Source organism: Pelophylax lessonae (genome assembly GCF_965119305.1).
Source record: "Pelophylax lessonae genome assembly, chromosome: 5".
Classification (NCBI taxonomy): Eukaryota; Metazoa; Chordata; class Amphibia; order Anura; family Ranidae; genus Pelophylax; species Pelophylax lessonae.
In genome coordinates, this window is record NC_138772.1 from 237,124,498 (window position 1) to 237,144,673 (window position 20,176).

Sequence of the window (20,176 nt, forward strand, 5' to 3'; positions counted from 1 at the left end):
AAAATTTTCCTCAATTTCCCCCTTTGCCCTAACCTAGCACCATTGACCCCCTACTCCCTCCCTTAGTACTACTGTCCCCCCTTTGCATTAGCCTTTAGCACCAATGCACCCCTCCCTCCACTTAGCACCAAGGTCCCTTTTTTCCCCACACTCACTAATTTCCCCCCTTCTCCCCCACTTAGTACAAATGCCCCCTCCCCTCCAATTATCAAAAAGTTGCTTGCCTCACCACACTTAGCACCAATTCCCTCCTCCCCCCACCTAACGCTAGTGTCCTCCCTTACCCCCATTGAGCAGCAGTGTTCCTCCACCCCCCACTTAGCATTAATGTTCCCCTACTCCCCCCAATCAACACATTATCCCCCTCCACTTAGCACCAATGCCCATCCTAACATAGCAACAGAGCCTTCCCCTCTCCCCCCATCTTAGCACAAATGCCCCCCTCCCCTCTTAAATTATAACTAAAGGCAAAACCTTTTTTTTTTTATTGTTGGATGGAGTGGAGAGAGATTAGAACCCCTGTCAGTTTTTTATTGCTGTCTGTGCCGCTGTTAGGGAGATTCACCCTCTCTATTTGTCCTGTTTACCATTCTCATTAAAAGTGAAAGTAAAAGAAAACCCTGAATTTTGGGTTGTCCACAGAAAAGAGGAAATCTTCCAATGGGAACACTAGGGATTCCCTCAATTTGCAGGGATTTCCTCTCACGGCCTGATTGGCTTTAGAACAGGAAGTGAAGAGGAATCTCCCCAATGGGACACAGATGGCGAAAAAAAGAAATCTGACGGGGTAATAACCCTTCCTTGCTCTATCCAAAATATAATAAAAAGTTTTGCCTATAGTTCTACTTTAACATTTCACTCCTACTGTAAGTTGTAGCTGCTCTCTCTGATACTTAGTAGGTAGGAAGAGAGGATTTATTGGTGGGAAGAGAGCTCTGTACTGGAAGAAGAGGGGAGGGTTGTAAATTGACCCGTGAGATATGCATTCCTACACTCTGTAGATAACGCACTCCTGAACCCTGCACTCTGTACATGGTGCACTCCTGATCTATGCACTCTGTATGTAGCACACTCCTGAACCCTGCACTCTGTACATAATGCACTCCTGGTATTTAACAATGCCCCATTAAGACTCTAACACTGTTAGGCAGCAGTGCAGTGGGGGCATAGTTGAGTTCCTGCACCTTAGATAAATGCCCAGTGTATGGGTATTTTATAGCTCTACCATAGCACCTCTATTTGACAAGACACATTACATTTACTTCGACTGCCCCTACAATTCCACTCACCCTTGTCAGTTCTAGTAGTTGGTTGCTAGGGCAATTCAATCTCCTAGAATCCAACAAAGTGCTTGCTCCACCCCCAGCTAAAGAGAAAGAGAACAGAACATCCTCCTTCAGACTGTTTCCCAGTGCCCCAGTGCCCCGCCTCCCACTTTCACTTTCAGCATCAGGCTGAACTGAGAACCAGAGTGAGCGGGGTATGGAGCTTATGGTGACCTTAATTTAATGTTGAAGAGGCGACTATGATGACCCTGATGTAAGGAGGGGGAATCTAGGGACCCTGATGTAAGGGGGATGACACTGGGGATCCTGACTAAGAGGGTGAGTCTGAGGACTCTGATGTAAGGGGGAACTCTGATGGGGATTCATGTAATAAGGAGGCTTCCTTAGGGTTGGCTCAGTCAGACAAAGTGATCACTAGTGTGTCTGTGTGCAGAAAACTATACGGGATGGAAATGTTTAATTTTTTTTAAAAACGATTCTTTGTTCTGAGGTTTATATTCAACCTGAGATTGTCACTTGTGACATAGTAAGTAGGAGTGTTTTGTATAAAAATTGGGGTATTGGCGCTGCTTGATCTATGAAGTGCAAAACAGTGGAATAAATAAGTGTGAAAACTGTGAATGTGTTGTTGACACACACAATTATTGATATATAAAATAGATAAATAATAAAAAAATATGCGTACAATATAAATATAATTGACAATAATTATGGTGCAGTAATAGTGAATGGCCAACAAAGGCGTGACAAAAAGTGCAAGGTGCTTATCAAGACCAATAACTTAATAAATTAGGAAGATCTGATGTGTATACAGCACTTAATAAAATGCAATAAAAATATATATATGACCAGCAAGAGGTGTAACCAAGTGCAAAAAACAGCGTCTCAATAAATAAATATTAAATAAATAAAGAAGGTGCTTGGGTGAAATAAATGTGGACAGTAAGTGCTAGATAAAATATGAGCATAAAAGTATGCTAATATAGAATGTGTGGTGAGTAAATAAGCATAACAATATGCTATAGGAATACTATAAGTGAATGATGTACCAAATGAATACAAATTAGTGTACAGAGAATTGATTAGAAAAGTGTGGCAGGAGATAATGTCCAATAAGCCAATAATTTAGAAAAAACGAAAAAGAAAATAGTCCGTATATTGGTGGATGTGTCAACAAAGTGAAAAATGGCCTTACGGTGACCCCCAAGGTGGGTGACTGGTGAGGTGCGGGGTGACCCCTAGTAAAAAGACCTACTAACCAGATATACCCACCCCACACAGGGGTATAGAGCGGGTATTTTTGGATATAGTTGAAAGATCCTTTCTCTGGTTTCTTAATACCCTTCTGTATTGGGGAAGATGTATTGGACGGCCAGTGGTGATCCCAGATGTCTCAAAGGAGAACCAGGTTATGTGGGGTCCTCTCCTAGTAGTATGGGGTCCGGCGGTCCGTGGGTGAAGTCAAATCACTTGGAGGTATGTGGGTGGGAGGGTCACATAGGGCAAAGAAAGGCTTGATAGTGTAATATCGCTTAAACACCTTTATTCAATCGATAAGTAAAAAGATGGGTACTCACAATCAAAAATGCAATTCAGAGCGTGGTAATGGCGTCCTGGAACGCAATGCGTTCCACCAGGATACCGGAACCGGAAGTGATGTGACGGCGCTGTACGCATTTCGTCATCCGACGTCTTCTGCAGTAGTGTTTTGTGGCTTCAAGGTCTGTAGTATATGTGTGCAAAGTATACAGTGACTAGGCATGGATTCTGTTTATTCATCTCCCTTCAAGCCCCTTCCACTGTTAGACAAAATATATCCTCTGCCTCACTTACTACTGACCCCTGAACTCTGTGTCCCTATTCAGCGCAATAAGAACGACACCAAATATCTGTGGCAGTAGCGGCAATATTTTTCTATGGCACTAGACTACAGTATGATCTTGCACACAGGCCCATTGTTTTTAGAAAACACCCCAAAAGCCAACCCTACTGAGCAGGTGCAAGAGGCACCATTTTGTGTCTTGCAGTTTAAGGGAAAAAAAAAGCCCCTTCCTCTGGTCTAGATCTCTCTATAAATATGACCTGTCATCCCTTATTTATTTTTCATAGGATCAGGAAGCCCCCCCAATATATCAGCAGAAGTACCTGGAGATATAGTAGTAAGATTTCAGAACTACGAAGACAAAACACAGATATGGGAAACGCTGAGAAGAAGGACGGCAATAGATTATGGGGAAGAAAACCTGCAAGTAAATTCTGACCTTGCCCCCAAAACCCTGGATTGAAGAAAAGTTTTGAACAGATGAGAATAAAAAAAATAAAATACAGTTGGGGGTTTCCAGCTTGTCTCATTGGACAAAAAGACAGATGCTCTGCTAAACTAAGGTTTTCAGAAGAATTAAAAGAGTTTTGTAATAGACTGGACATTCAAATACCTGAGTTACCAGGGTGGGGCGAGGAAGCAACAAAGAAGACTGCGGCAGGGAAAGAACAATGGCAAAAACAGCCCTAATAAAGTAAGAAAATAAGAATATTTAAGGGACACGGGGGGCTAATCCCACAGTGTGCCATGGAAACCCAAGGGGGTCCATTTGTGGGGGAGGGCAGGACTGGGGTTTAGGGGTGGGGAGGGTCAGGGGAGGGAGGGGTAAGGGAAAAGAGAAAAGGAAGAGGCGAGGCCCACTGGAGGTATGGCCAATGGGGATCTGTATTAATAAAAAAAAAAAGAAGGTGAAAAGTACCTGACCGGTCACTTGGATCACTGTGGCGCACCGAGACCCGATCCCTACGATTTAAAAGGGGGGTTGGTAGGCGTACATGAACAGAGTTGAACCCCGTTAGGGGGAATCAGTGGCGAAGGGAAGCCCAATGGACTTCCCACCGATTCCATGGCTAGGTAAGAGCCAAACATCTCTTTGGCAGCTAGGGGGGGGGGTGCAGGCTGGTGGGGGGAAGGGGAGGGTCACCTCATCAAAGAATTAAGGGATTGTTCTCTCCCTTCTCTCTCCCTCAGAGATACCTAAGCTCTCAAGGGAAGAGCTTTTGGAAGAGTTGAGTGGCCAGGGTGTCTGGAGGAGGCAGAGAGAAGGGGGAAAAATATCAATATGAATAACATGAATAAAACGGAAAATTCCTATCAAATACTTACCGTAATTTTCCTTTCCTGATGGTCTCCATGGCAGCCTACGTGTGGGTTAACCCCGCCTCCACTCCAAGGGTATAGGACCCCCCTCCCATAAATTTCAGCTCTCAGATACAGCAGGTGTTCCATATCTTAGCCGAATCCAAGAGGAGAGGGTAGGAACTCCGGCTGCCATGGAGACCATCAGGAAAGGAAAATTACGGTAAGTATTTGATAGGAATTTTCCGTTTTCCTGTCAGTCTCCATGGCAGCCTTCGTGTGGGAAATAACTAGCTCACGCCACACGGGTGGGAATGCTTTTGCAAAGAAACTTTAATTCATGCTATTTGCAGACAAAACAGTCAAACCAAAATTAACTGAAGACAAAGAAGCAGGCTCCACACAATAGTGGGTCATAACAGTATTGACCGAAGACCATGAAGCCGCTCTGCAAATCACATCTGGAGCCACGTGTCGCGAGGCCGCCCAGGACGTAGAAATACTCCTTGTAGAGTGCGCCGTCACCGCCTCTGGAGGAGCTAAACCCTCTGCTCTATAGGCCTGTTGGATAGCCCCGTTTACCTCTGTTCTTCCCCCAGAACAAGATAAAGAGGTTGTCAGACTGCCTGAATGGTGCAGTTGCTTGAAGATAAACTTTTAAGGATTCTCCTACATCCAACGGATGAGGATTAGACTCATCAGAAGACCGAAAAGTAGGCAGGACGATCTCCTGGTTCTGGTGAAGCACCAAAGTGACTTTCGGATATGAATTCAGCATGGGTATCAGCACTACCCGATCTGGGAAGAAAGTCAGGAATGGTTCTCTATAGCCGAGGGAACTTATTTCAGAGACCCTTTTAGCCGAAGTGATGGCTACCAGGAAGACAGTCCGGATGGTCAGGTCCTTGATCGAAGAAGAAGATTCTATGCCTGTTTTTGAGAAGGCACTCAGGACAAGAGGAAGGTCCCATTTCGGAAACCTAGGTTTTCTTTGAGGTTTGAGCCTAGCTGCTCCTTTAAAGAACTGTTGAATAAGTGGGTGTTGAGCCCACATGATTCCAGAGAAGGCAGATAATGCCGATACTTGGACTCTTAGAGTTGCTACTGAAAGGGGCATATATCTAAGCCAGCCTGAAGAAATCTTAGTATTTCTTGAATCCCAGGAACTGAGGAAGACATACCTTCTGGATATGCAGACTTCATGAATCTTGACCAGATTCTGCATACCTTATTTGTACTCGGTCGTCTAGCATTCATTAAGGTGGAAATGGCTGTTGGTGGGCAGCTGAGCGATTCCAACCTTTCCCTCTCAAGAACCAGACCGTCAACCGGAGTATTGCAGGACAGGGGTGTACTGATGTTCCCTGTAGGAGCAGGTCTGTTCTGAGGGGAAGAGGGACCGGGTCCCTGTAACTTAGCTGTAGGAGTAGCGGAAACCATGGCCTGTTCGGCCAGAAAGGCGCCACCATCACTATCTCTACATCTTCCGCTTGAAGTTTCTGTAGGAATTTGAGAATGATGGGTACCGGAGGAAAGGCATATGCCTTGTTGAACTCCCATCTGTCGGTTAGCGCATCTGTCCCGTAGGCCTGATGGCACCTGCCTCTCGTGACATACTTCTCCAACTTGTGGTTGCAAGGAGAGGCGAACATGTCGACTTCGGGAGACACTCCAAATGACAGGATCCATTTGAATGACTCCAGATGGAGAGACCACTCTTGTGGTTCAACTGGACCCTGGACAGGAAATCTGCTTGAACATTCTGAGGACCTGGAATGTAGACTGCTGAGATATCGACTAGATGAGCCTGAGCCCAAGACATAATTGGGTCTAATTCTCATAGTAGTGAGAGACTCCATGTCCCACCTTGTCTCTTCACATAAGACACTGCTGTGGTGTTGTCCATCCGAATCATGACCGATTTCCCTTCCACCAGGTGTTGAAAGATCAAAAGATCAAAGAGCCTGATATGCTGCCCGAAGCTCCAGTATATTGGAGACTGGCGTGTGTCTCTGAGAGGACCATTTTCCTTGGGCCATTTCCGACAGACAATGAGCCCCCCAACCTGAGTTGCTGGCGTCTGTTGTGATTATGGTCCATGAGACTGTAACCAGAGAGTGGCAGTTGAGCAGATTCTTGCGTTGGAGCCACCAAAGAAGACTGAATCTCATGTTGGAGGAGATGTGAATGTATTGCTCCCCCTCTTCCGGGTTCCACTGTTGTAGGAACCCTTTCTGGAAAGGCCTCATACGCCAAAGAGCCCATTTGACCATCGGAGCCATGGACACCATGGTGCCAATGATTTTGAGGCACTGAGAGGCTTTCAGCCGGGAGGAAGAAAGGGCTGGAAGGATTCTCTCCCGCACAACCGGTATCTTCTCTAACGGGAGAGAGATTGAATTTTCGATGGTGTTGAATTGCGCCCCGAGATAGACTAGGCGCTGAGTGGGCTCCAGCTGGCTCTTTTGTAAGTTCAACAGCCAGCCAAATTCCTTGAGGGTCAATATGACCTGATCTCTGTGTGCCAATAACTGATCTTTGTCTTGAGACAGCAGCAGAAGATCGTCTAGGTAATGGTGTAGACGTATTCCTTTTAACCTTATGACGGCCACTACAGCCAGGAGTACTTTGGAGAACACTCTGGGCAAGGTAGAAAGGCCGAAAGGTAGACAAATTAATTGAAGATGTTGGTTCAGAACACAGAAGCTGAGATATTTTTGAAAGTCGATTGCCACAGGTACATGAAAGTACGCATCTTTTAGATCTATTGAGGCGAGCCAGTCCCCTGGCAGCACTGCCTTCTGAATGGTGGAGAGTGTTTCCATTTTGAATTTTTCGTTCTTTATGAACTTGTTCAGGTATGTGAGATCTATAACGGGCCTCCAAGCTCCGTTCTTCTTCTGGACCAAGAAGAGGGGTGAGTAAACACCCTGAAATTTTTCCTGCTCTGGAACCGGAACTACTGCTCCTTGAGCCACCAAAGCGTCTACATAAGCGAGCAGGACTTCTCTTCTCTCTTCTTGACAGGGCAAGTGAGTTGGAATGAACCGTGGAACCGGATCTGCCAGAAAAGACCATTTGTGGCCTATAGAGACCGTCCTGATGGTCCAAAAGTCCGTGATTGAGGCCGTCCAGACACGCTGAAAATGGAGAAGACATGCCCCCACACTTACACGTTCCATATTCTTGCATAACTATCTTTTGGTTATTATAACTTGCAGCTTTCAACATTTATCTATACAACACACTTGGTTATTATACAACCCAGAGGCGCGAGTGATTCTATACATAAACCCCACCTGGCATGTCTGAACGGGCCCAATCTCAAAAAGATTTAGTGGATTCTTGTCCAGCAGGAGCTGGATTCTTGGATGATCTTCGAGAAGAAGATTGGCCTACTCTCCAATTCCTCCGAAAGTCTCTAGTAGGTTTGTAAGAGCGGGCATCTCTTGACCTCTCAGTGTATTGCCTCCTAGGTTGAGGCTTCTTCTGGCCAAATAGACGTTTATCTTGCGGAAGGAAACCCGACTTTCCGCCAGTGGCCTTTGTAATGGCGCTGTCCAATTTATTTCCGAAAAGGGAAGTACCCTCGAAGGGGATCTTACACCACGCCTGCTTAGAGGCTGGATCAGCAAGCCAGGGGCGGAGCCACAAGGCCCTTTTTGCCGTCACTGATGATAACATTGATCTGGACAAAAGGCGCAGAACATCAATGGATGCTTCTCCTAGAAACACAGAAGCCAACTTGAGTTCATGAATAGGAGAGCTCTCTACAGCTTCCTCCGAGAAGCTCCCAAGTTTGGTCTCAATATCAGACACCCAGACTTCCATGGCTTTAGACATCGTTGCTAACGCCGTAACATAGATTCTCTTCAGGTCTAAATCTATTTTCCTGTCCAAGAGATCTCTGAAGGAAACCGCATCATCCAGGGGCAGAGTAACATGCTTTGCCAATCTTGTGACTGCAGCATCTACAAGGGGAGCAGACTCCAGGCGAGCAACATCTTCAGGTTTGAAGGGATATAGTTTCCCTAGTGTGGAAGATAGGGAAGACTTACCATCCCCTTTACTCCATTCCTCAGTAATCACCTCTTGTAATTCAGAGAGGGAAGGGAAGTTAATACGCTCCTTGCCAAGGTGCTTGAAGAACTTCCCCTGTTTTTTCTGGGGAGACACAGGATCCTCCCATTTTAGAGCTTCCTTAATGGCTCTGATCAGGGATGAAACCAGGGCAAACTCAAAGCCGCCTACTGCCCCTTCTTCTTCCGAATCACTGTCAGATGATTTTGCAGAAGTAATGCTCGGTTGAGAGGGGTGATCTTCCGGCGCTTCAGCTGGAGAACTGGATGTAGCGGGACCAGGTGCTGGGACCATACTCCATTCTTTCAGGGACTGTTGCACTATCCTCTTTACCAGGGATTCCAATCTGTGGTCCTCAGGCTCCCTCTCACCGGCTGCCTGAGCAAAACATGGCTCACATAAGGACTTGTCCTCCGGGACATGGGCCCCACAACCCCAACAAGCTCTCTGGTGTGTGGTGACTCTGACGTTGTTTATGGTGTCTGGGGGAGGAATTAGAGCGTCTCCCCTGCTGCCTACTCCCTGATGGAGATTCATGGCGTTTTGATCTGGAGGATGAACTCCCACGTGGTCTGACAGGGTCTCTTTCTTGAGATAAATAGGCCTGGAAGAGCTGATGGAAAAAGAGAAAGTCGGGGAGACACTGGATTTAGCCATGAAACAGGGACCAGCTAGCCCTCCCCCGCCCCCCCCTGAAAATGCCAGCACCCACCTGTTATGAGAGGGCTGGTCACAGGAGGGCGGTGATGCAGGATCCATACTTCAGGCCAAACAACCAGACTGATAAAGAAAGGTAATACATACCAGACACCAGGACAATATAGTGATATAGTGTAAGATAGCAACAATCCATCCCCCCCCCCCCCCCCCCTGCAAGTCAAGCATCCGTTGCACATACCTGTAGCAAGGAATCCAGAGACACAGGGAAGCTGCCGCAACGCCCAAAGTACTTCCCATAGTACAGGGGAACTGACAGCTGCTTAAATCCCCCGACGGAATGACCTCAGCGGTGATGCAGCCGCGGTCGCTAGTGCGCATGTGCGAACCAAGCCTCGGCTTCGTTCGCAACGCACTGCGCATGTGCGGGACCAAGAAGCGTCCACCGATTGGCCGCAAACAGCAGAGGGGGAAGAGGAAGGAATGTTGGAACGCAGGAAGCGTTCCAGCACCATTGGGGCTACAAACAAATGCCGCTTAGCGATAGAGAAAGACACATACAAAGTAAACATAAGTCACAAATACCGCTGCCATGAAGAGCTGTAATGAGAATCTTCAGACCCTGTCAGAGAATGCCGGCCAAGCTTCAGTCAACCGCAGAGAGCTGGGGAATTTTAAATGTCACTCACCCGCCCGTGGCTGGGCCCTGGACATGCAGACACCATCCAAAGTATCCTGAGGTAAGCCGGACAAAGTAAGACATCAAAATTGTAGGTCCTTGGAGGAGGACAAAAAAGGAACACCTGCTGTACCTGAGTGCTGAAATTTATGGGAGGGGGATCCTATACCCTTGGAGTGGAGGCGGGGTTAACCCACACGTAGGCTGCCACGGAGACTGACAGGAAAATAAAATATTTAATGTATAATGTGAAAGGGTTATATGCCGTGGTCTAAAGACACAAACTTCTTAAAGAGTTTCAGTATTTTAGGGAGGGAATACTTTTTTTTTTTTTACAGGAAACATATCTATCATACAGTACAAAATATAAACTATACAAAAAAAAAAAAACACCCAGTTTGGTACTATGCTGATTTAATCACGAGCAGGGCAAAAGGGGTAGCGATTGGATTTGCACAAAAGCGATTTAAAATGAGAGAGAAAGAAATGCGGATCTTAGATTTATGTTCTTGAAAGGGGAATTGTGTGGCACGAAAGTAATGATGGCAAATATATACTGCCCCAATAAGAACCCCATGTATTATTTAAGACAGATTTTGAGAAAATTGAATGATTTCAAAAAGTGTAAAGTTAGAGTGGCAGGAGATTTCAATTTCATCATGGATCCACAGCTTGATGTATCGCCCCATGCGGAGAGGACTGAGGCCAAGCAGCTTAGAGTAATTAAAAAAATATTACATCAACATCAGTTAAAAGATATATGGGGAATCCAACATCCTAGGGTGAGCATTATTCGTTTTACTCTTCCGTACATGGAACCTACTCAAGGTTGGACTACATATTGGTAGAGCATAGATTGCTGCAGAAAATGAGCAAATCAACCATGGAAGCAGTAAGGATGGTGGATCACGGCCCTGTACCAGCTGAAATAAACTTGGCAGAAATATAGGATAAGGGAAACAGCTGGAGACTAAATGACTTTCTAATACAAGAACAGGAAACCGAAGGAAAAATTAATAAAGAGCTTGAGCCCTTTTTTGAGATATTGAGATATTTTGAAAAATCAGCGGGGTATATCGAGAAAATAAAAAGTGGAAAGGGAGATTTCGTGTACTCAGCTCAAGAGATAGGGGAAGAGTTTTGGAGGTTTTATAGTTCGCTATACTCTGTAAGATCAGGGAGTTCGCTATACTCTGTTAGATCAGGGGGAGAACAGCCGAATGAGCTGGAGAGAAAGGGTAAGATACGGGCATATCTTAAAGAAGCCAAGCTCCCTAGAGTAAAGGAAGAAAAATTGAAAGCACCGGATAGGGACATAATTAGGAAGAAATTTTAACAGCCCTGAAAGAGACAGCCGCAGAAAGGGCTCGGGTCTGGATGGGTTTTTGATAATTTACTATACAAAAAGGAAAGAAATACTTCCCTAAATTAGATATGTACTAGAACTCTTTGAAGGATGGAAGAAAGATGAGAAAAGAAGCAGGACTAGCTAAAATTTCAGTAATATCCAAAGAAGAGAAAGACCCCACACAATGCTCTAGTTACAGGCCAATATCCTTACTGAACATGGATGTAAAACTATATGCAAAAATATTGGCCACCAGGTTAAAAGGACTGATGGCAGAATGGATACATATACAGTATCTCAAAAAATGAGTACACCCCTCACATTTTGTAAATATATTATAACTTTTCATGTGACAACTTTGAAGAAATTACACTTTGCTACAATGTAAAGTAGTGAGTGTACAGCTTGTATAAAAGTGTAAATTTGCTGTCCCCTCAAAATAACTCAACACACGGCCATTAATGTCTAAACCACTAGCAACAAAAGTGAGTACACCCCTAAGTAAAAATGTCCAAATTGAGACCAATTAGCCATTTTCCCTCCCCGGCGTCATGTGACTCATTAGTGTTAAAAGGTCTCAGGTGTGAATGGGGAGCAGGTGTGTTAAATTTGGTGTTATCACTCTCACTCTCCCATACTGGTCACTGGAAGTTCAACATGGAACCTTATGGCAAATAACTCTCTGAGGATCTGAAAAAACAAAATTGTTGCTCCACATGAAGATGGCCTAGGCTATAAGAAGATTGTGAAGACCTTGAAACTGAGCTGCAGCACGTTGGCCAAGACCAAACAGCGATTTAACAGGAAAGGTTCCACTCAGAACAGGCCTCGCCATGGTCGACCAAAGAGGTTGAGTGCACATGCTCAGCATCATATCCAGAGGTTGTCTTTGGGAAATAGACGTAAGAGTGCTGCCAGCATTGCTGCAGAGGTTGAAGGGGTGGGTGATCAGCCTGTCAGTGCTCACACCATAAGCCGCACACTGCATCAAATTGGTCTGCATGGCTGTTGTCCCAGAAGGAATTCTCTTCTAAAGATGATGCACAAAAAAGCCCGCAAACAGTTTGCTGAAAACAAGCAGACTAAGGACATGGATTACTGGAACCATGTACTGTGGTCTGATGAGACCAAGATAAACGTATTTGGTTCAGATGGTGTCAAGCGTGTGTGTGGTGGCAACCAGGTGAGGCGTGCAAAGACAAATGTGTCTTGCCTACAGTCAAGCATGGTGTTGGGATTGTCATGGTCTGGGGCTGCATGAGTGCTGCCGGCACTGGGGAGCTACAGTTTATTGAGGGAACCATAAATGCCAACATGTACTGTGACATACTGAAGCAGAGCATGATCCCCTCACTTTAAAAACTGGGCCGCAGGGCAGTAATCAACATGATAACGACCCCAAACACACCTCCAAGATGACCACTACTTTGCTAAAGAAGCTGATGGTAAAGGAGATGGACTGGCCAAGCATGTCACCAAGCATGTCACCATCCTCAAATGGAAGGTAGAGGAGCGTAAGGTCTCCAACATCCACCAGCATCATGTCATCATCACATAGAAGTGGAAGATGACTCCAGTGGCAACCTGTGAAGTTCTGGTGAACTCCATGCCCAAGAAGGTTAAGCCACTGCTGGAAAATAATGGTGGCCACGCAAAATATTGATCACTTTGGGTCCAATGTGAACATTTTCGGTTAGGGGTGTACTCACTTTTGTTGCCAGCGGTTTAGACAATAAGGGCTGTGTTTTGAGTTATTTTGAAGGGACAGCAAATTCACAATGTTCTACAAGCTGTACATTCTCTTCTTTACATTGTAGCAAAGTGTCATTTATAAAATATTTACAAAAATATGAGGGGTGTACTCACTTTTGTGCTGCATGCATATATATATATATATATATATATATATATATATATATATATATATATATATATATATTTGGGAGTTCCAAGTAATTTTCTAGCAAAAAATACAGATTTTCACTTGTAAAAAAAAAAATTGCCAGAAAAGGCTTGGTCCTATGAGGTATAGACTGCAGAGGGAAAGATAATTGTGCTCTTGTACAAATCATTAGTAAGACCTCATCTGAAATATACAGTCCAGTTGTTATGGATAGATGAAAATGCCTTGATTTGTTATATTTTTTGCATTTATTTTTGGCTTTTAATAAAAGTGGGTAATGTTTTTACACTATTGGAGCCTTTTTCTCTTTAATTATCCATCTGGAGGAAACTGGTTTTGAATTGATTGACCGAGTGATTCGCAGTGACCTGCAATTTATACATAGAGTGCAAGAGATCTTATATATTAGGGTCCTTTAACACGGGCTTTCCATCTCGCGGACTCGTTTTGCTCAGCAGAGGTCAATCTGACGATCCCCGCTGAGCAGGCAGATGACAGATCCGTCTCCGCTCATTGTGCAGAGATGGACCTGTCAGAACCCCGCTCTCCTCTATGGGAAGATCGGATGAAAATGGACCACCTGTCCGTTTTAATTCGATCCCATCCGATTCGATCCTCCAGACGGATGGAAAATAAGGTTACCATCTGTCTGGATTTAATGGTCAGGATCAGATAGCAGTGGTGGTCAGTGGACATGTCATCGCTGACATCAGCTGCCCAATAGGAGTGCATGGAGCATTCGATCAGGTCCGCCTGTCAGGTTTTCAGCCGAAATGAAAGGGGCCTAAGGGAGGCATGATTATCTGGTGAGTTTCAGCCTGCTGGTGAGAGGTGTAAGCACTAAAGCATTGGGTGAAATATACTGGAAGATCTGTTTGTTTTTTAATTTCACTGAAGTTTTGAAGAACTTGCTTATATCAGATTGTTCTTTTTTTTACTCAAGCACTGAGTATTTAAAAATTGGTTATTTCTTTTTCATGTCATTGGATTTTGTTAAGCAATTTCACTATTTTGATTATCACAACTCTACATTTTTTTGGATTTTGTTATTTATGAAATAACATCACATTTATTCTTACCTGTATTTTACCCAAAACACCTGTGCTGTCCATTCTGCTTGCAACATTTACTGTGTTTCCCCAAATATCATACTGTGGTTTCTGGGCACCAATAACGCCTGCTATTACTGGACCATGATTTATTCCTGTAAGAAATTGCAACATTAACATTATTAAATCAAAATGAGGTACTTTTTCTTGAAGTTAAGATATCTTAAAGTTTTGATCCTTATGCATTTTCATTTTAATACAATTGGTTTTGTTTAGATATACAGGTATATATAACACTTACTACATTTGCAAGACTAATGGGCCATACACATTATACAATTGTCTTTTGATTTTTTTCCTTTAGATTTACCAAAACCATATAATATGAGGTCAAATCCAGAGGCGTAACTAGAACCTTCAGGGCCCCGGTGCAAGAAACCATGAAGGGCCCCCTGGCGCCCTTTACTCTAGTTGCGGGGCCCTTTATTACGGTGAGGGAAGGGAGAATTCTGAAGGGGGGCAGCACATAAGGGGGGGGACCAGGGGAGCACACAGGGGCCCAGAGACAGCAGAACACAAGTATACTGGATAGGAGAAGTGGCGGGGGGCAGCGTACAGAGGAACCAATCTCCTCCATTTTCTTCCTGCAGCTACAGAAGGAAAAAGGACAGTGATTTCTCTACATGCTGCCCCCGCCGCCCCTCCTATTCAGGTGTACAGGGGAGCCACATGGGCCCCCTTGAGCATGGGGCCCGGTTGCGATTGCAACCCCAACCCCTGCAACCCCTGTAGTTACGCCCCTGGTCAAATCTAAACACTTTCAATTTGTATGCAATCTGGCAGGCCCTTGCTCTGCACAATTGAAGGTAAATCTAAAGGAAATCTAACCACAAAAGTTGTATAGTGTGTATCCAGCTTAAGGCATTTTTGGGGATTTTCAAAGAGTGGAAAAAACGTACTGTTTTTAGGGCCAGATGTACCACTGGGCACAGTAAGCATTTATCACTAGGTGGCTGAGGCAAAACGGGGCTTTTCCTTGTATAATAGTCAATGGCACAGTTCTTTGCTTTATCAGCAAAAACACTTAAGCTTATTTACCTGTTATTCCCAACTGAAGTGTGATACTTTGGGTTGCAAAGGCTTTGTGTCCACAGGCTCCAGTAATAGAAATCTTGCCCTGACTGTATTACAGTGTGGTAATGTATTATTTTTTTCCTTCTCATAAATTTTATATTGTACTCTTTTATGCCTCAGCCTTGAGTCTTCTGTTAATGTTACCCATTTTTTGGACTGCCCCACGAAGATATACGGCGGCAGGGCAGCCCTCCTGCACGAAATGATGTAACTAAAAGTAATTTCATGCACTGGGTCTGGGGCATGCACCGCTGGTGACCCACTCTTGCTGTGATTAGACACAGCGGGAGCCAATCAGCGGGTCCAGCAGACCCAAGGTTCACCAGCACCCCATGATCAGTTGTGAGAGAGGCAGAACGGCAGTTTGTGAGAGGGGAAGATAGAGATCTTGTGTTTGTGCTAAGCATGAACACGGATCACTGTCTTCCCTCAGTTAAAGCATCCCCCTCACAGTTAGTAAGCACTCCCTAGGAACACATTTAACCCTTTGATCGCCCCTGATGTTCACCCCTTTCCTGCCAGTGTCAGTAGAGTGACAGTGCATATTTTTTGGCACTGATCACTGTATTAGTGTCACTGGTCCCCAAAAAGTGTCTCTTAGTGTCAGATTTGTCTGCCGCAATACCACTAAAGAATGGCTAATCACCACCATTACTAGTAAAAATATAGCTTTTTTCATGTTGTTTATAGCGCAAAAAATAAAAATCGTAGAGGTGATCAAACACCCCCAAAAGAAATCTCTATTTGTGTTAAAAAAAGGCCATATACTTTATTTTATTAGTGTTGCACAACCGCGCAATTTTCAGTTAAAACAACGCAGTGCCTATTGCAAAAAGTGGCCTGGTCATGAAGGGGGGTAAACCTTCCAGGGCTGAAGTAGTTAAAGTAGAAACCAGTGGATTCACTTAATAGCTGATATCAGGGTTTGTACCACAGATGCATGAGCATAGCATGTTGTTTATTCAATGTAACAGTTTCATTAAACAGAACAAAATGAAGCCTAGTTTTGGTTTTGGTGCTTTGCAATGTAATAACATTCTGTCATACTGACTGCATATATGAAAACTATATATACTGTATTAACAGTCAGATTCAACATAATTTTCATAATACATGTACTGTATAATAAGTAGAAAGTAGGCAGCAAAATGCCTTTTGAAGTTTAAACATACAGTATACATTTACAGTGCATGAAAAATTTGTGACTGCTACATACCAACACGAAGCAAAAAGTCATTGAAAGAATGTTTGTTTATGACATCAAGTTTTGCCACAAGTGCAAATGCAAACTCCACCATTGTTCCTATGTGCATGTACTGTCTGTCGGTTTCCTGCAAGATATACGCATCTGTCAGAAGACAATTTGATGAAACCAAGAAGGAAAGCTGTCATTTAAACCTTCAAGGAATTAAGTAATGTACCAACTAATAAAATCCATTAAATGAAACCTATATTTTTCCTGAAGAAATTAGTCTAATAATTACTCATTTTAGACAAAATAGCCAGGTAAAATCAGAAACCTTTCACCATGAAATTATATTACCAGCAGTAAATACCCCCATCCTTTCTGCCATTCTACGTGTCATTAACTATATATCAGCTATTGCAGGATATATCAGATAGTACAGTATATATATATTTATCAGCAATTTCAGAATATATATCAACCAGTGCAGTATATAAATCAGCCAAGTCCTGTGTATACATTGCAGTATATATATATATATATATATATATATATATATTGTATGGGATCAGAGGGGTGAACAGCCGGCTCAGAGACAGTCCAGTTAAATTAAATATGCTTTTATTCAGCAAAACAAACAGAAAACGACAGGCTTGTCTTGAAATAATATTCCACAGTCTTTGGAGCAAACAGGCTTATAGGCAACTTATAACACAGCTCTAGCCAGAGCTACAGTCTCTCCTAAGGCCTGGCTCACCCAATACAGGTCACAGACAGCAATAGAGCTTCCCTCTTAGCGTGCTCGTGTCTCTTCTACTCCTAGCAGACAGCTCCTAGCAAACAGCTTCTCACACAGCTCCCCTGATCGTTTCAGACCAGCTGCTTAACCACTTGCCGACTGCCTAACGACGATTTACGTTGGCAGTCAGCCCCTCACAGGCAAATCGATGTAGGTCTACGTCGCTAGCCTGTGAGGGTCTAGGGAGCGAGCACGCGCTGCTGGGGCGCGCTCCCGCTCCGTCACAGACACCCCCCCCCCCCCCCCCCCCGCGCGAGTGATCGGCGGACCCGATGTCCACCGGTCACTCGCGATCGTTGGTTACAGAGGGAGAAAGGCAGGCGGCTAATGTAAACAAAGCTGCCTGTCATTCTCCCCTGTGTAACAGCATAGATCACTCAGTCCTGATATGTAGGACCGTTGATCTGTGCTGTTACACCACTAGCCACAGCCAATCACAGTAAGAAACACACCCCTAGGGACACACATAACCCTTCCCTCTCAAATAAAGTTAACCCCTTCACTGCCAGTGTCATTTTTACAGTAACAGTGCATATGTATAGCACTGATTACTGTAGTAATGTCACTGGTAGCCCCAAAAGTGTCAAAAATGTCAGTCAAGGGTCCAATCTGTCCGCCGCAATGTCGCAGTCCCGCAGAAAAAAATCGCAGATCGCCGCCATTACTTGTTAAAAAAAAAACAATAAAAATGACAAAAAAATTTCCCTTAGTTAGTAAACGCAATAACTTTTGCGCAAACCAATCAAAAAACTCTTTTTGCGATTTTTTTTTACCAAACATATGTAGCAGAAAACAAATTGGCCTAAAATGTTAAAAAATTAGATTTTTACATTTTTTTGGGGAATTTCATATAAAAAAATGTGAAAAATATTGTTATTTTTGCAAAATTTACACTCTTTTTTTGTTTATAGCGCGTGATCAAAAATTTGCACAGGTGATCAAATACCACCAAAAGAGAGCTTGGTTGGGAAAAAAAGGACGTAAAATTTGTTTAGGTACAGCGTTGCATGACCGCGCAATTGTCCGTTAAAGTCACACAGAGCCGAATCGCAAAATAGGCCCTGGTCAGGAAGGGGGTAAAATCTTCTGGGGCTTAAGTGGTTAAAAAACAGGTCTGAAAGGGAAGTACCTGCCTTGTATAATTAACCCTCTCTTCAGCCTGTCGCAGGCTGACTCTCTCTCTCTCTCTCTCTCTCTCTCTCTCTCTCTCTCTCTCTCTCTCTCTCTCTATATATATATATATATATATATATATATGTATCCCCTTTTTTTATTCCACATATATATATATATATATATATATATATATATAAATCTATATATAATATATATACATTTCTTTTTTTTCTTTTTTTTTTTTCATTTTTTTTTAGCAGCATCAGGTTTTTATGCTGCAATATTTGTCCTCCCCCTTCTTTGTCGCAGGTGCTAGTGCAGCCTTTTTCAACCAGGGTGCCCTGGTGTGCCTTGAGGTGTCTTCAGGGGTGCCTTGGCAAAATGCAACAAAATTGTATACAAGCTGGTTTGTGGATGACGGCTGCCTTTTTAGGCACAGGTACAGGCACAGGCATTAAGTCACAGGTGTTCATTGTGCACCATTACAACTTTCTAGCTGCCGGGGTCCTAAAAATCAATGACATCATTAGTTGATAAAAAGGATGTCAATCGCCTGCATAGCATCCTTGTTTGATCCTCCCCTGCCCCTCTCCATTAGCATTGGAGTCACATTAGCTGAGGGAGAAGAGAAACATTGGAATAATAGTCAGAACCAGTTTTCAGTTTTCAAAAGTGTATTTGCTTTGTAAGAATAAATCGCTTCTAACGTTGGGTGTCCTATTTGGACTTGTGGATGTTGCTGCCTTATGTAAAACTATTAGAACAGCTTTTACATTTTTAGAATGGGGTGCCTCGAGACTGTCCCATCATTTTTAAACGGTACCTTGACTGAAAAAAGGTTGAGAAACACTGTGCTAGTGCATCCTTCTGCGTCAGCAACAATTTCTTATTTTTTATGTTGTTCAGCAGCACTAATAATATTAAGGGTATAATTGCTGTCCCCCATGTGCATCTTGGGCACTATTCCTTCTGCTCCAGAAATGGGTGTTTTTTTTTTGGGGGGGCGCATCAGCACTAATAATATTAAGACCATAATTGCTGTACCCCTTTGTGCTTCTCAGATGCTAGTCCTTCAGCTCCAGAAGTGGGTGTTTTTTTTTTTTTGGTGAACCAGCACTAATATTAGGGGCATAATTTCTGTACCCCCTTGTACGTCTCAGATGCTATTCCTCCTGCTCCAGACATGGGTGTTTTTGTTGGTGGCACACCAGCACTAATAATAATAAGGGCACAATTGCTGTACCCCCTTGTGCATCTCAGACGCTATTCCTTCAGCTCCAGACATGGGTGTTTTTGTTGGTGGTGCAACATCACTAATAATATTAAGGGCATAATTGCTGTACCCCCTTGTGCTTCTCAGTGGCTATTCCTTCTACCTCAGCAGGGGTTTTCTTTTTTTCTGGCTTTATTGATTTTTTATTTAATAATAAAAAAATATATAATAAAATGTATAAATATAGTGCACCAAGCACAAAAGTATTGCATCCAAACACCAGATTCCCTTTCCACACTCTATATTAAAAAGTTATAAAAATCCCCCCCAAAAAATAAAACACAAAAATAAAACAGTTTATAGTGTACCAAGCACAATATTATTGCACCCAAGCATCATATTTCTATCCCACGTTCTATAATAAACAGTTATAAACCCCCCCCAAAATCCATATTATGTCCGAAAGGCCAACAAGGAGAAGCAGACGCTCACAGGCCACTAAATGAGGGCAAACAGCCTCTGTGTCCACAATGAAAAGTGGTGGTCATGGACATGGTGCATTCTCTGCAGACGGGGCGCGCTTGTCCTTTTTTTCCAGCGCTGGC

General features: G+C 43.7%; 1 protein-coding gene across 1 annotated transcript in view; it reads right to left on the reverse strand.

The window, feature by feature from the left end:
• The window catches only part of ADCY2 (adenylate cyclase 2), a gene marked incomplete at both ends in the record, with an annotated part of 1,451,075 nt that overhangs the window by 28,291 nt on the left and 1,402,608 nt on the right, over positions 1 to 20,176 (reverse strand). The window contains 2 exons of the mRNA XM_082258935.1: positions 14,154 to 14,278; positions 16,474 to 16,588. Of these exons, the coding sequence (XP_082115061.1) occupies positions 14,154 to 14,278; positions 16,474 to 16,588 (240 nt within the window). The remainder of the gene's footprint in view (positions 1 to 14,153; positions 14,279 to 16,473; positions 16,589 to 20,176) is intronic.